Source organism: Triticum urartu, chromosome 1 (genome assembly GCF_003073215.2).
Source record: "Triticum urartu cultivar G1812 chromosome 1, Tu2.1, whole genome shotgun sequence".
Classification (NCBI taxonomy): domain Eukaryota; kingdom Viridiplantae; phylum Streptophyta; class Magnoliopsida; order Poales; family Poaceae; genus Triticum; species Triticum urartu.
The window spans coordinates 533339881-533355346 of record NC_053022.1 but is presented as its reverse complement, the minus strand read 5'-3'; the positions used below and the strand labels follow the sequence as shown (position 1 = coordinate 533355346).

The 15466-nt window shown below is 44.2% G+C and overlaps 1 protein-coding gene across 1 annotated transcript; it reads right to left on the bottom strand.

Moving 5' to 3' along the window:
- Positions 1-3936: 3936 nt before the first annotated feature.
- Positions 3937-4612, bottom strand: LOC125537790. Its single transcript, XM_048701103.1, has 2 exons — positions 4467-4612; positions 3937-4383 (listed from the first exon to the last, which is right to left on the bottom strand). The coding sequence occupies exons 1-2, from the start codon at positions 4534-4536 to the stop codon at positions 4106-4108; spliced, it is 348 nt and encodes a 115-aa protein (XP_048557060.1). The 5' UTR covers positions 4537-4612; the 3' UTR covers positions 3937-4105.
- Between the last annotated feature and the right edge of the window lie 10854 nt (positions 4613-15466).

Here is a 15466-nt window from a genome sequence, read left to right as displayed (position 1 = left end):
TGTTCGAAATGAAAAAAGTTCCCATTTTCAATTTTTTGTGTTTTTCGAAATTGATCAAGAATTTTGGAAATACTATTGTGTTAGTGTTCATAAATTCAAAAAAATGTCCATCTTTAAAAAATACACTTTTGTAAAATTGTTCTGAATGTTGAAAACATGTTCCTGTTTTTAAAAGTTGTTCACAAATTCAAAAAATGCTTGTGTTTTTATAAAAGGTTCATGTTTTCAAAAAATGTTTGTGGTTTTTAAAAAACGATCCCATTTCAAAAAAAATGTTTTCCAAAAAATGAATTAAAAAATGGTACATATTTCCAAGATTGTTCAAAAATTCATAATAATAATTATTTTCTGAGAAGTTAAAAAAGTAAAAAATAAATAAAGAAAATGTTTCGAATCTGACACTCTAGTATGTTCTTAAATATTTGCGCTAGCCATTGATTAGCAGGACGTGTTTGTTCGAGTGGTTGGCAGTACTTTGTCAGGTCTTTTGAGGTCGTGAGTTTGATCCTTCAACTTGTTTTTTCTGAATTTTTAGTTGTGCCTTACAAATATAGCTCGTTTCGGTGCCTCAGCCTTTCACAGCCTAGATAACTTAGCTGCCCAACTATTTGAGAAATAAAGCAAAAATATTTTAAATAGTCTCACATTGCTTCTTTATATGCAGTCGTACCAATTTATATATGTGCACGAATCTACATGTAGTAAACTGGACGAAGCATGAATGGCTTGGTACGTGCGCTAGCTGCAAAAGGACCTTGAATTTCTGGAAAAAAGGATTTAAGTCCAGTACATGAGCTAGATGGATGGATTGCTACTGAGAATTCCTTGAGGATTGCTACCCAGAAAAAGAGAAGAGAAGACCCTATCATGTGAGCTAGATGCATGGAAAAATAGATTGAATAATTTATGGGCCTTTTTTAGCGTGTGATGACCTAACAAAACCCTTAAACCCCCTTGATGAATGAATTAAAAAATAGATAATTGATTACTTCACACGCGGCGAAATCCATAACCTAAATGTTCCTTCTCAATGTGCACACAGGGTTTTGCTTGCATGTGTAATTCTCACTAAATTTAAACGCGCACAATTTTTTCTCCCGTTGTAATGCACGGGCATATGTGCTAGTCTTCTCATAAATTTTCCATGTCAAAAAATCACCCTATAAATTTAGATACATGCAGGTATTAAAAGCCCGATTGGTTCACCCCGACTGGCAACGAACCTAATAACTGTAAGGTGATCTCCAGGTAACCACGCAGGGCCCCAGACTCCAAGTAAGGATCAGAGACAAGAATATGACATTTCAAAGCCAAACTTCAAACACAGCAAGACCACACACTTCAGAGTCACGGAAGCTAATTATAGTTAGACCCATACGAAGAGAGGCGGTGCAACAAAGGCTATCAAACTGATCACATCATTTCGATCCTAGGTACTATAGGCGTCCATCCGTGCGCTCTGTTGAAGATCTTCAACATCATCCTCTTGATCTTCGTGACTGCTTCATCCATTTTAGGTTAATTTTGGCTTGTCTGCAGTCTGGCGAGATAATGGCAGAAACGAAAACAGCTGCAGTGGGATCGTCATGCATTTTCTTATCAAAACAAGCAAAATTCTTGGATTTCCATATTGCCCAACATAGTAATGTCCCGCCAACCAGGACCATCTTCCTATGATCCGTCGGGAAGAGATTTAGCCAGGGCCCCACCCAAGCCATCAACGTCCTCATGGGGCCTGACTAAACCAAAAGCGCCGAGGACAACCCTCGGGGAAACTTTGCCAAATAATAATAAAAGAAAATATGCTTAATAGTTTCACCATGGCCACAAAAGTAACATTGACTATTCCTCGTGCATCCTCTCTGAAGAAAATTGTCTTCTGTTAGGAACTATTTTTTTATGAAAATGTTAACGCCCATACGTATGGGCGTTTGAACATCGCCCACACGCCTCCATCACCATTCATTTTGCCACGTATGAATAGATGACATTAGCAGAAATTTTTTTGGTTTTCGGCTTAAAAATGTTGTATCTCCTAAATAAAAAAGCGAACTAAAAATCCGTTTTCACCATTAAATCCGTCTCGATGAGATCTTTAAAAACTAGACCCCATGTTGATATGTTTCGATGATTTTTTTTGCCCAGAAGTTGCCATGATGTTTACACTGCAGTTGCCATAGGGCTTAAACTAAAGTTGCCATGTGGCAATTTTAGTTTGTAGATCATGGCAATTTTAGTATTTTGATGATGCCAACTCCAGTACTTTGACCATGAAAATTATTTTTGTATGAACCATGGCAATTTTACGTGCATGTATCATGACAATTTTAGTTTATGGTTCATGGCAAGTCTAGTTTCTTAATTCCCCGTTTTATAAATGTCAAAATTTACTTTTAAATGTAGAAGAAAATAGCTGAAACATATCATGGCAACTTCAGTGTAAACATCATGGCAATTCATATGCAATAGACATGGCAACTTTTAATCCAAAAAAAAATTCATCAAAACATATCAACATGGGATCTAGTTTCGAAGATCTCATCGCGAGGAATTTAATGGTGAAAACGGATCTTCAATCGGATTTTTCGTTTAATAGATAAAACATTTTAAAAACTGAAAATCCAAAAAGATTCCTACATGCATGCATGCGATGACGTGGCAATCTGTTTGCATTAAAGACGTGTGGTGCGTCTCCCTTCCTGCCACACGTGTGGCAGTTAGCGGCGTCCATTTTTTATCATTAGCCATAGAAAGTTATTGATCTTTAGAGGCATTTCAACTTTCCAGATCCCTCCGTGGTTAACCAAGGCAGAAGCCTTAAGTTGCATATATAAATCTCAGACAGTAAACGTTTGCTTCCTGCCAATTTTCCAAGGCACTCTGTCAAGATTGTCAGATAGAGCAATGCCATCCACCAAATATTTCAATTCTTAAAACACTCACAAATGTTCTTCGAAAATGCAAGGAATCCTTCCCTTCAGGCTTAACAAAAAGCAACAATAACCTGCTTGGTAAAACATACATAATCCAATATGATGATTAGCAGCTACAGAAGTCTCATATCAATCCAAACATCCTCCAAAAAAAGTGTTTATCCCCATCACCAAGCTTCTTTTGGGCAAAATGTTGAAAACTTCTATTTACATTCATCACGCGATCATGGTCATGGTTTTGAACATGGCGTGCTTTCCGACTATTGGTGTATTGGTACCATCGTTAAATAGATTTTAGAAACTGTTAAGTTTTAAATTTTTGTAATTTCATTTTTGATCCTTAAGATTCCAATTTTCAAACTCATAGACTAGCTAGGACCGGTGTTACTCCTCCCCAAGGGCGGCATCTATGGTTGGGCGCACTCCCAGTCCATTGCTTTTCCTGTAAACATTGTTATCAATGAATAATGCCTAGCGTTTTGTTGCTAAAAAACAAGTAAACGAGGATCCACAACATATGATGCTTGGGTGTTCCTTCTCTCGCCAAGTATGGTAATTCCTTCTGGTGCCCTATGAGCTACACCGCTTCACGCCCATACAACAAATTCACACTGTGGATTGGTGGACAAGTGTCATGGCGGCCGCGCAGCGGTCTATGCACCTGGAGATATCATCCTCCCTAGTGGCCGTCGGTCTACGCTTCATTTGGCTTGAGAGCAACATTAGGGTGTTCGACAAAATTTCTACACCCTCGGAAGCTTTGCGAGGAGAGCAAGGGAGGAGCTGCTCCTTTGGAGGCGGGCATGGAATGGCGGACATGCAGGAGAGTAGTCTCTTGTGATCTTTCGAGGGGAGGGGGCGTGACACATGAGATCTATATGTGTCACTCCAAATCTTGTTACGTAACTATGTAAAAACTTCTCTCCAATCTTAATTCAAAGACACGCAAGTTTCATGCGTGTTCCGGAAAAGATGGCACATACAACAACGTCACATTACTCACATACTTATTTTCTGTTAGAGAAGATAGAAAAATAAAATATCAAAATCACCTCATAAAATTTTCCCCGCAAACAAAATCACCCCATAAATCCAGATACATGCAGCTATTTAAGGGTGAAATCCGTTATGTCTGACGGACGTATGGAGAATTACTCCACCTTACTGCATCATCAGTTGCCATCCATCTGTTCATGCGTGTAGGTGGTTCCGTCGCCGCCGGCGGAGGCGGGCAGTGAGGGTGGCAGGTTGGGGCAATTGGCCTGACATTCGTCCCGCCGAAGATAACACGGAGCCTCCGGCAAGTTCATGCAGCAGAAACATTCGGTCGCGATAGGTTCACCCTTGGTGTGGCAGTCCCGATGCACGCAGATCTTCAGCGATATCTTGCTCTCGCCGCCGTCAGCCCGCCACCCATCTCCGTAGCTTCTCCCGGCCTCGACACGACCCACTGCGTGCAACGCCGCAAGTTAATTAGAGAGCGAGCAGAAAAATAATGATCCAAGGAGGAGCAAGGCTTCGGCGCTTGCTTACACTCGCCGATCACCGCCAGGTACCCGATGAGCAAGATGACGGTGATCGTCACATTCACGTACGCCCTCATGTTTCTTCTAGTCTAGACTAGATGGAAGGACTGTAATATCACGAGCGAGTTAGATTTGCTAGCTCGTAGGTGTCTAGGTGAGGCCGGCGATGATGGCTGCCCCAGCTCCTCGATATATAGGGAGAGATGATCGTGTAGTTATTGTACTAGTAAATCGACATGCGTTCGCTGAGATATCCTTACCATTAATTTCTTTTGGGTGGGGTGATTAATCCACGAGATTTCATATATCCAGCAGATCAGCTAGTAGATTCCTAGTTGCCATGCACAACTAGCTAGCTCGTCGGCCTCTTGCTGCTAGTAGATTTTACATGTCTACGAGCAACTGCCACGAGCGCGTGCTGTGTCCGGGGCATGCCTTGTGCCAGAAACGACCCTTTTCGAAAAAATTAGCCAACGTAAAATGATGTCATGCTATTCCATCAGCCGCGGCGATGCTGGTTGACAAACTTTTTTCCTGTTTTTTTTTCTCCAGCTGTTTTCTTTCATTTTCTTTTCTGTACGTTTGGAGTTTATCTTTTCCTTTATTTTTTTCACTTCCTTTTTTCTGTTTATGTTTTTCTTTTACTGGTTTACTGGTTTTTCTTTTTCTGTTATTTTCTCTGAATGTTTTTTTGATATTTTTAAGAGCGTCTGAAATATTCAAAATTTGTTCAAATTTGATGTAAAATGTTCAAAAACAATCACAAGACAATTTTTTTCCTTCACATTTTCAAAGATGTTTGCTTTTATTAGAACAAAAATAATACTGATTTCAACATTTTTTGAGGTTTTACAAAAAAAATCACGTTTTCAAAAAAGAGTTCTCCTTTTTTAAAATGCATTTTCTAAAACAGGATTGTGATTTAAAAAATGTTCAGGTGTTTCAAGATGTGTTTCATTTTTTTAAAAAAAATATTTTTTTCGAAAAAAACCAAAAAATGTTCACATATTCAAAAAGCGTTTTATTCCAACCCCAAAAAACAACATATATTATTTTTCCCGTGTTTTTTGAATTTCGGAATATTTTATTGATTTTAAAAACTTTTTTTAGTTTGTGATTTTTTTAAAATTTTGGGAAAATTTTCAGCTTTGGAAATATTCATTTTTCAAAAAATGTTCGAAATAAAAAACAAAGAAAACCTGCCGCTACAGTGCGCCGGTCTCTACAGTATGCGGACCACTACAGGGCCAGGTCGTCGTTCGCTGCGTGTGCTGCTGGCTGGACGGGCCAGCCAAGCAGTGGCGCACCCTGTGCGAAGTGTATCCTTTCCGACGCAACGAGCGTCCTATAGGTGCCCCCATCCCCATTACTACCCAATAAAAAACTAATACCAGGAAATTTGGGCTAAATCGACATGCGTTAGCGAAGATATCCTTACCATTAATTACTTTTGGGTGGGGTGATTAATCCACGAGATTTTACATATCCAGCAGATCTGCTACTAGTAGATTTCTAGTTTTTTTATTTTTTGAGCAATTGTTTTTAGCGAATCTAGTAGATTTGTACTAGTTGCCATGTACAACTAGCTAGCTCGTCGGCCTCTTGCTGCTAGTAGATTTTACATGTTCACGAGCAACCGCCACGAGCGCGTGTTGTGTCCTGAAAATGTAGCCAACGTAAAATGATGTCATGCCATTCCATCAGCTGCGTCGAGGCTGGTCGACAAACTTTTTTTTCTGTTTTTTTCTCCAGCCGTTTTCATCGTGTTTTCTTTCGTTTTCTTTTCTGTACATTCAGAAGATATTTTTGACATTTTTTAAGAGTGACCAAAATATTAAAAAAAAACTTGCTTTTTTATATTTTTAAGAAAAAAACCTTGTTTTTAAAATAATTTTTAAGAGTGAACGAAGTATTAAAATGTTCAAATTTTATGTAAAATGTTCAAAAACAATCACAGGACAAATTTTTTCTTAACATTTTCAAAGATTTTCGCTTTTATCAGAACAAAAAAAATTCTTATTTCAACATTTTTTGATATTTTTAAAAGTTTTTCATGTTTTCACAAAAAGTTCTCCTGTTTTAAAAAGATATCACATTTTCAAAAACATGTCTGTGATTTCAAAATATGTTCAGGTGTGTCAAGAGTTATTTGTTTTTTTAAAAAACTTCTTTCAGAAAAAGTTCAAAAATGTTCACAGATTCTAAAAATGTTTTCTTCCCACATAAAAAACAAGATATATTATTTTTCCGTGTTTTCTAAATTTGCGAATATTTTATTGATTTTAAAAAAATAGTTTGTGAACAACATTTAAATTTGGGACAATTTTTAGCATTGTTAATATTCATTTTTCAAAAAATGTTCGAAGTAAAAAAAATAAACCTGTTGCTACAGTGCACTCGTCTCTACAGTATGCGGACCACTACAGTGCCAAGTCGCTACAATTAATCGGCTCGCTACGTCGTCGTGCGTTGTGTCGTACTCAGTTTTTTCCCCTCGAGACATAAAATCCCTCTCGGGCGATTAGGGTTTCGCGGTGGATACGACGGCGGCCGCCTGAACTGATCGGCAGGCTGCACCGGATCTCCGACGAGGGATGGCCGCAGCTTCCCAACACGCAAGTGGGGGGACGCCTCCCGACTCTCCCCGGTCGGCTAGGGCAAAATTGGAAGAAGCGCTTGGGAAACTTGGCATCACCGTGGAAGAAGCTACGCCCTTGGTGATTGATGACGCAGATGATGGCAAGGCGAAGATGTGGTTACTGGCAGGCAAGGTCCTTCATCAACACCTACTCCACATCCAAACTATTACCAGTGCCCTTCGCCCAGCCTGGGGGAACCCAAGGGGTCTGCAGTTCAGATCCATGGGGGAAAATACTTTCGTGGCAGAGTTCGAGACCCAAAGAGATCGAGATAAAATTTGGATGGGCTCGCCATGGCATGTCAGCAAGAATGCAGTTATCCTTGCTGATTTTGAGGATCATATGAGGCCTGATGAGGTGACGTTTGACCGGCTCCATCTGTGGGTATGGGTCCCAAATTTGCCTTACAATCCGCGAGATGATACATGGGGCAGATTGATAGCCCAGCAAATTGATAAGAATGCAACTTCGGTCTAGTTTGATCATGTGGGGGGCTTCTTGAGAGCCAGAGTCTCCATTGATGTCAACAAGCCTCTGCGGAGGTGGATCTTGATTAATTCGGCCAAGAGGAAAAAACTGGAGATATACGATATTCAGTACGAGCAAGTACCTCACTTCTGCTTCTCTTGCGGCCGCTTAGGGCATAATGATCTTTACTGCCCTACTCCAGGGCCAAGGGACAAGAATGGTGATCTTCCCTTTGGACTCACGTTGAGGGCACCAGAAGAGAGGAGGAAACCTGCCTCGGGTGATAGCACGAGCAAAGAGCAGTATTCAGGCCCGAGCAGCAAGAGAGAATCCAAGAACTCAAGTAATGTGGGAGAATCTGCTGAGGTGAACTCTCCAAGCAAGAGACACCCCTATGCAAAACGGAAAGAGGCACCAAAGCAGGTTTATCGCAGGATTGAGCAACCTCTTCTTATCACCGCAGGAGAACAGATGGATCTAACTTCATATGATAGTGGTAAGGGGCAGGAAAGAGACGAGGATGCAAGGGATGATAAGGGGCTGGAAAGGGAACCGAAAAAGAAAAAACCTACACCTGACAACTCGGCGGCGACTGCGGAGCAGCGCTGCCCATCCCAATGAACATCATAAGTTGGAACTGTCGGGGGCTTGGGAACCCTGAGGCAGTTTGAGAGCTTCGCAGCGTGGTGAAGCAAGAAGGGCCCACCCTTCTCTTTGTTATGGAGACGAAGATAAGGGCAGCGAGGGTGGAAAACCTAAAGTTAAATTTGGGTTTCGATGGATGCTTCGCAGTTGACAGTGTGGGTCTAAGCGGAGGCATTGGTTTGTTTTGGTCAAAGGATGTTTCAGTTCAACTAAATAACTACAGTATCGGCCACATTGACACTGTGGTGCGGAAGAGGGATCAAAGCTCTTTCGAGTGGAGATTCACAGGTTTCTATGGTGCGTCTAGGTCAGAGGACCATCATCATAGTTGGCGCTTCCTCCGAACTTTGAACACGTTACCCCATGATGCATGGGTGTGCATGGGGACTTCAACGAGACCTTATACGGAGAAGAACACTTTAGCCGCTCAGCACGCCCTGAGTGGCAGATGAGAGCGTTCCGTGAGGTAGTCGAAGAGTGCGCTTTCCAGGATCTGGGATGGTCAGGTGTCCCGTTCACTTGGCACAACCGACAGGCGGGAGAAGCGAATGTCAAAGCCAGAATTGATCAGGCCTTCGCAAATGAGGCGTTTAGGCAGCAGTTCAGCTTCACCAATGTTCGCCACATCAGTGCAGCTGAATCAGACCATTGTTTTGTCCATATGGTGTTTCGGGAGCAGCAAGGGGACGCAATGCAAAGGGGTACACGACCCTTTCGTTATGAAAATGTCTGGCAAACACATTTGGACTATGAAAATGTGGTGACAGAATGCTGGCTAGCTCAGCATCGATCACCAAACCTGCAGGGCATTGTTGACTCATTGAGTGCCATGCAACAACGACTCGAACCTTGGGGTAAGAAAGAATTCAGATGTCTCGCAAGGACAATCAGAAAGCAACAGCAAAAGTTGGACAAATTGCGACGACAGTCTGTAGGACGTGGACCTTCCGATGAAGAGAAAATCATGATGCTTAAGCTGCGTGAGGCTCTTCGACAGGAGGAAATATGGATTCGCCAAAGATCACGAGTGTTATGGCTACGCGACAGTGATCGAAATACCGAATATTTCCAAGCACAAGCGAAACAACGACAAAGAATAAACAAAATTTTGGGGTTGAGAAGGCCAGATGGCTCGCTGTGCGCTAATGCTGAGGAAGATATTGAGGAGATCATGTCTTTTTATCAAACTTTATACACCTCTCAGGGTCCTGTGGATGCCAGTGAGTTGTTATCGCATGTGCCTGTTCGCATCACTCCGGCGATGAATGCAGCTTTGGATAAACCCTTTGAACCGGAAGAGGTGCACAAGGCACTGTTTCAAATGGCGCCGTCTAAGGCGCCAGGAGTCGACGGCTTCACTGCAGGCTTCTTTCAGAAGCATTGGAAGCTACTGCGTGATGATGTAACTACTGCAGTGCTGAGCTTCTTAAATGGTGGTGAGCTACCTCTGGGTTTAAACGACACATCGATCACACTCATCCCAAAGGTACGAAACCCACAGTCCATCTCACAATGTCGTCCAATTTCCTTGTGCCCGGTCCTGTATAAGCTAGCTGCTAAAGCTATCACAAATAGATTGAGGGAATTCATGGATGAGATTATTAGTGAGGAACAAAGTGCTTTTATCCCCGGTCGACTGATCACCGACAATGTACTGGTTGCTTTTGAGAGTATCCATACAATGAGAAGAAGAAAGAAGGGGAAGAACTACGCTTGCGCGGTCAAGCTTGACATGATGAAAGCCTATGACCGAGTAGAGTGGAGTTATCTGGAGGCCATCTTGCACAAGTTTGGGTTTGGCGCTGACTTTGTTAGGCTGATAATGAAGTGTGTAACTTCGGTTCGGTTCTCAGTTCGAGTGAATGTGCAGTTGTTACCCTATTTCAGTCCCTCCCGAGGGCTTCGGCAGGGGTGTCCCATGTCACCCTTTCTGTTCCTCCTGTGTGCAGAAGGTTTCTCATCGCTCCTCAAACACTATGGTACAATTGACAGAGGAATCAGAGTTAACTTTCGTGCTCCATGGGTCAACCATCTGCTCTTCGCGAATGACAGTCTCATCTTCATGAAGGCTGACACCGCTAGCGCGACGAGGTTAAACAGTATCCTGCAGGTGTATGGCAATGCATCGAGCCAATGTGTGAACCGTGAGAAGAGTGCAATCTTTTTCAGCCCGAATACACCAAGCGGCTGTAGGCAAGCTATCAAGAATGTTTTAGATGTTCACGTCGAGACATTCAGTGAACGGTATCTTGGTCTTCCAACAACAGTGGGTAAAATAACCAACGGTACTTTCGATCATATAAGGGAAAGATCAAGGAGTAAAATGCAGGGGTGGTCAGAGAGGTTCTTTGCTTGTGCGGGTAGAGAAACTCTGATAAAGTCTATCGTTCAAGCAATCCCGACGTTCAGCATGAGTGTTTTTCTCTTGACCAAGAAGGTTTGCAAGAGTCTCACGTCTTGCATGGCAAGATTTTGGTGGAGCAGTTCAATTGACAAACGCTCTCTACATTGGATATCTTGGAAAAATCTCGCTACGCCAAAATGCACAGGTGGAATGGGATTCCGGGACCTCCATCTTTTTAACTTGGCACTACTGGGTAAGCAAGGTTGGCGCCTCATCACAAATCCTAATACCCTGTGTGATAGAGTACTCAAGGGCAAGTACTTCCCAGATTCAGAATTCATGCAGGCTTCAACTCCAAGATCCTCCTCGGCCACCTGGAGGGCGATTGTAGCTGGGCGGGAAGCACTAGCCATCGGCTTCATCAAGCGTGTGGGGGATGGATCCACCATCTATATATGGGATGATCGATGTATCCCCTCGACCACCACCTTGGCTCCCTTATTCCGTCCTCCAAACGCGAATGTCAACATGGTCAGCGAGCTGACCGATGAGGATAACTGGATGTGGAGAAGGGAACTAATTCAAGATACCTTCATCCTCCCAGATGCAGAAGCGATCATGAATATCCCTTTGCGCAACGGTGGAGGTGCTGATTTCCTAGCATGGGCGCATGAAGTTTCAGGCAACTATACCGTCAAGTCGGCGTACCGAGCTCTAATGACTCACAACGAGCGTCATGCTCCAGAGGAAGGGCAGGCTACCGGTTCTTCATTTAACAATCAACGGTTGTGGATTGCTCTTTGGAAGCTGAATGTTCTACCCAAGGTTAGGGTTTTCTTCTGGCGAGTACTACGGGGCATCCTCCGAGATGAATGCACCTTGGTATATCGCCATATAAGGCAACAGAAATTGTGCCAAATTTGTTTGGCCAAAGACGAGGATCTTGTGCATGCACTGATGGAATGCTCACATGCAAAACAATTCTGGGATGAGGCGCAGCAACTGCTGGACTTCCACATGCCTAGGCTGCATCCATCAACATGGGCCAAAGATATCATATGCGATGAGCAATTCTCCTCTAGAGATAGGGCTGTTATAGTCTCGGTCATGTGGGCCATCTGGCACTCACGGAACAGGCTAACCCATGGAGAAGAAAGGCTCGATCCGATTAACTCAGTATGCCGGACACGGGAGACACTGGCACTTTTGGAGGTACCTCGCCAGCAAGCCCTGGTGATGCCGGGTCATGGATGGAGGCCACCTGACCCTGGCTTTGTCACGATCAACACCGACGCTGCTATCAAGCATGAAGATGGTAAAGGAGGAGCCGGCGGTGTTGCCCGCTCCCCTAACTCTTTTCTGGGGGCCTGGAGTAAACCCTACCCCGGAATTACGGATCCTCTTATAGCTGAGGCTATGGCGGTACGGGATGGTGCTATATTCGCAAGCTTAAGAGGTTTTTCAAATGTCATCTTGGAGACGGACTGCCTGGAGGTCGCCAACCTCTGGACCACTTGCCACGACTCTCGCTCGATCGTGGCTCCTATTTTATTAGAGATTGGAGAGCTTACTGCTAGTTTTAATTCCTTTACTATTCGTCATATTGTAAGATCAGCTAAAGGTCCTGCTCACATCTGTGCTAAGCATGCTTGCACAATCGACGTGACTGATAGCTGGATCGAATGTACTCCGAGCTTCCTGATCAGTAGCCTGTTGGCGGACTGCTCAGTGAACGCTTTTATCAAATAAAGCTCTCAATTTAGCCTGCAAAAAAACGTCGGCGTGCGCTCGCTGCTGGCTGAATGGGCCAGCCAAGCAGTGGCGCACCCTGTGCGAAGTGTGTCCTTTCTGACTCAACGAGCGTCCGTCCTATAAAACAGCCCCAACAAATTCTGAAATGCGAAAATCTATTAGGGACCCATAAAATCCAATCCAACTTCTCCAACATTTAGGGGAAACAGCTTTCCTATGAGCATCCTCAATATTTAGGTTTCTAGCTTTTGTGGTTTCCCGTTGCAGCAAAAATAGTGACCCAGACACGGCCGTAGCAAAAGCCGATGATGGTTGCAACAAGAAATTATCGTTGCCACTGTCGTGGGTCACATCAACAACATGGATAGTTGCCGTAATTGTCGTCGCCGGCAGTAGCAAAAACCAACAATGGTTGTAGCAAATCGTCGTCGCTGCCGTGTCGACATGACTAGTCATAGCAAAAATCGTCATAGGTTGCGGCACCGAGGCTCGTCGATTGTAACAAAATTCACCGTGGTTGTAACCCCCGACGTCCGCAGGGTTCCAGGATTTTTCCATCGTGTGTTGTAGTCCGACGCCAGCCAGTTCCGGCGCATGGGTCGTCGTGTCTCCAATCTCTGGCTTGTTTGTCGCAGCTCTGGCATTGCTGGTAGCCCCACCTGGTGGCAGCATCTAGTGCTCGCCCCGTCGCGCACGGTATGGTGCCTTGTCCCCAGTCGTTGTCCCTACGGATGGGCTGTTGAAGCATGCAGGGATCCTGAAAAATAAAGCAGTGATTAGCAGCGGGCGGGCGACATCACCGAGTGGTGGTGTCCACCGAGGAGAGAAGCTGGCGAGAGGAAGAAGAAAAGGAGGAGGTCGGTCAGGTCGTGGGGAGAAGATAAGGGAGAAAGAAACTTCATCGGTCGCGGCAGAGAAGATAAGGGAGAAAAGAGTTCGGTTGGTCGGGTCATGGCTATACTGGTGGAGGCAGATCTAGTTCTTTCCATAATAATTCTGATGGTGGCAACATGAATGCTTGAAACTTCCACAAGAATAAAGGGTCCAACAATTCTTCTTGGCAAAAGAAAAACTACGGACGGTCGGCTTCTTCTGGATCTAGCAAGGCGCCTTTCTCTTCGGTTGTGGCTGCTAACTGCTTCAAGTGCGGGCGTCCTGGCCATTACCAAGCAGCTTGCGCCAACCCCCCGACAGAATAGAAAATCGTTAGTACCCTAGGTAGGGTACTCTGCCAGGTTTTGCTCCTGTTGTACTCAAAGTTGGGAATAGGGTTATTCCCTAGGATGGAAGATGCAATACTAATGTTGGGAAGCCATCCTAGCTGACTCTTGCCTCTCTTCCTTCCCTATGTTTTATGGGTTTTTATCAGCTGTCGGAAGGCACTCACGCTGGGTTCAATAAACATAGAAGTGGATTTTATTGGAACTCATCTGATAACAAGAAAAAATATAGATTGGTTAAGTGGAAGATCATTTGCATACCAAAGAGTCATAGTGGGTTGGGCATTATTAACACTTCCATTATGAATAAATGTTTAACCATCAGATGGTGGTGGTATCTTTCATACGCCTCCTTTCTTTGGTTCGACATCCTAAAAGCTAAATACTTCCCTTCTCCGAGTCCTATGTTTTCTTATGCTTCTAATGGCTCCCAATTTTGGCGTGATTTGTATAAGGTATGCGGTGACTTTCAAGCTAATGTCAAATTTGTTGTTAAAAATGGCAAATCCACTTCGTTCTGGTTGGATTGGTGGGTTGGAGGGTCCTTTATGTTCTTTTTTCCCAGTGTTGTTTTCTTTCTGCGGCAATCCTGATATTTCTGTCTCGTATCTTGCCCTTAATAATTGGGACTGGTGTTTTCGCCATTCTTTATCGCTTGTAGAGTTGGAAGATTGGCACCCTCTTACAATCTTCCCTACGCCCTCGAAGATTTCGGATACGGTGACTTGCCCAAGTTCCTCCTCTAGTTTGTTCACAGTTAAGTCGTTATATTTGCGTCTAATTACTAGTTCTCCTTCCTCTAGGTTTAAGGGTGTGCGGCGGGCTCGTATCTCGTTCAAGATCAAAATTTCTTGTGGCAGACAATTAGGGAAAAGTTATGAGCTAATGACGAGATTTGTAAGCGGAATGGTAGGACTTCCTTTGTGTGTTCTATTTGCTCGCGTGCCAAGAATACTAACCATATTTTATTTAACTATGACTTTGTGGCTTTGATCTGGAGCTGCATCCGGTGCTGGATGTTAATTGGGCGCCTTCTTCCTTTGGTCAATTATTATTGCAGCTAGTTAATTCTCTATCTGATTAGATTAAGCATCTCTTTTGGATCGGTTTCTGTATTGTCAGTTGGCTATGTGGACTATTAGGAATAAATTCACTATCGAGTGTGTCTTCTCCTCTAATCATGCTGATGTTATCTACAAATCTGTGATTTACTTGCAGCAGTGGAAGCCGCTGGTTGATCTCAACGCGGCGGAGCTGCGGATCTCTCGGGTTCTCCAAGAGCTCTGTGTTAGGATGATCTCCACCGTATGGTCCCAACGGCCCACCGGGCCCTTAGATCCACGACCTGATCGGGGGCGCTCAACCCACTATGGGTGACGGCCCCCTGTCACCTGCACTATATAAAGAGGTGGGGGCCGGCGGCTTGCATCACGAGGTTCGTCGTGACGCCGTACACCCCACCTACATCCCCTACCGTTTTAGGGTTAGTGTAGTGCTGATGGGAAGCACCGCCACCGCTACTCTCTGCCATCACCTTCCACCACGGCCACTGTTTCGGGTTCATTAACCCAAGAGAAGGTAATCCACCGAGGATCTCTAACCCTACTCGATCCAGAGCTTCTAACAATGGTATCAGGCCATGCAAGGCTAAAATTTTTCGGTACAAAGAATTACAGAAAAAAAAGATCCCTCTCTCCCCCCAAGAACCCTAGACAGGGCAAAGTAAATCACCGGAGAAGGGCCTCGGGCCTCACCGGACAAGTTGCGCCGCCGTTATGGCCGTGCCGTTCCTCTCGATCCCGAATCACATCGGCATGCCGAGGATTCGGGAAGAAGAACTCCACCCCGAGAGGGGCAAAGGGCGCTGCTCCCTGAAGAAAAAAAAGGATGGGGTAACCACCGCGGCCAAATCCCTCGACGGCGGCGCGCTCGCCGCAAA

Coding starts and splice junctions, on each gene's coding strand:
- LOC125537790 (XM_048701103.1), bottom strand. CDS start 4,536: ATGAGGGCGTACGTGAATGTGACGATCACCGTCATCTTGCTCATCGGG. Junction 4,384..4,466: donor CCTGGCGGTGATCGGCGAGT/GTAAGCAAGCGC, acceptor CGTTGCACGCAG/TGGGTCGTGTCGAGGCCGGG.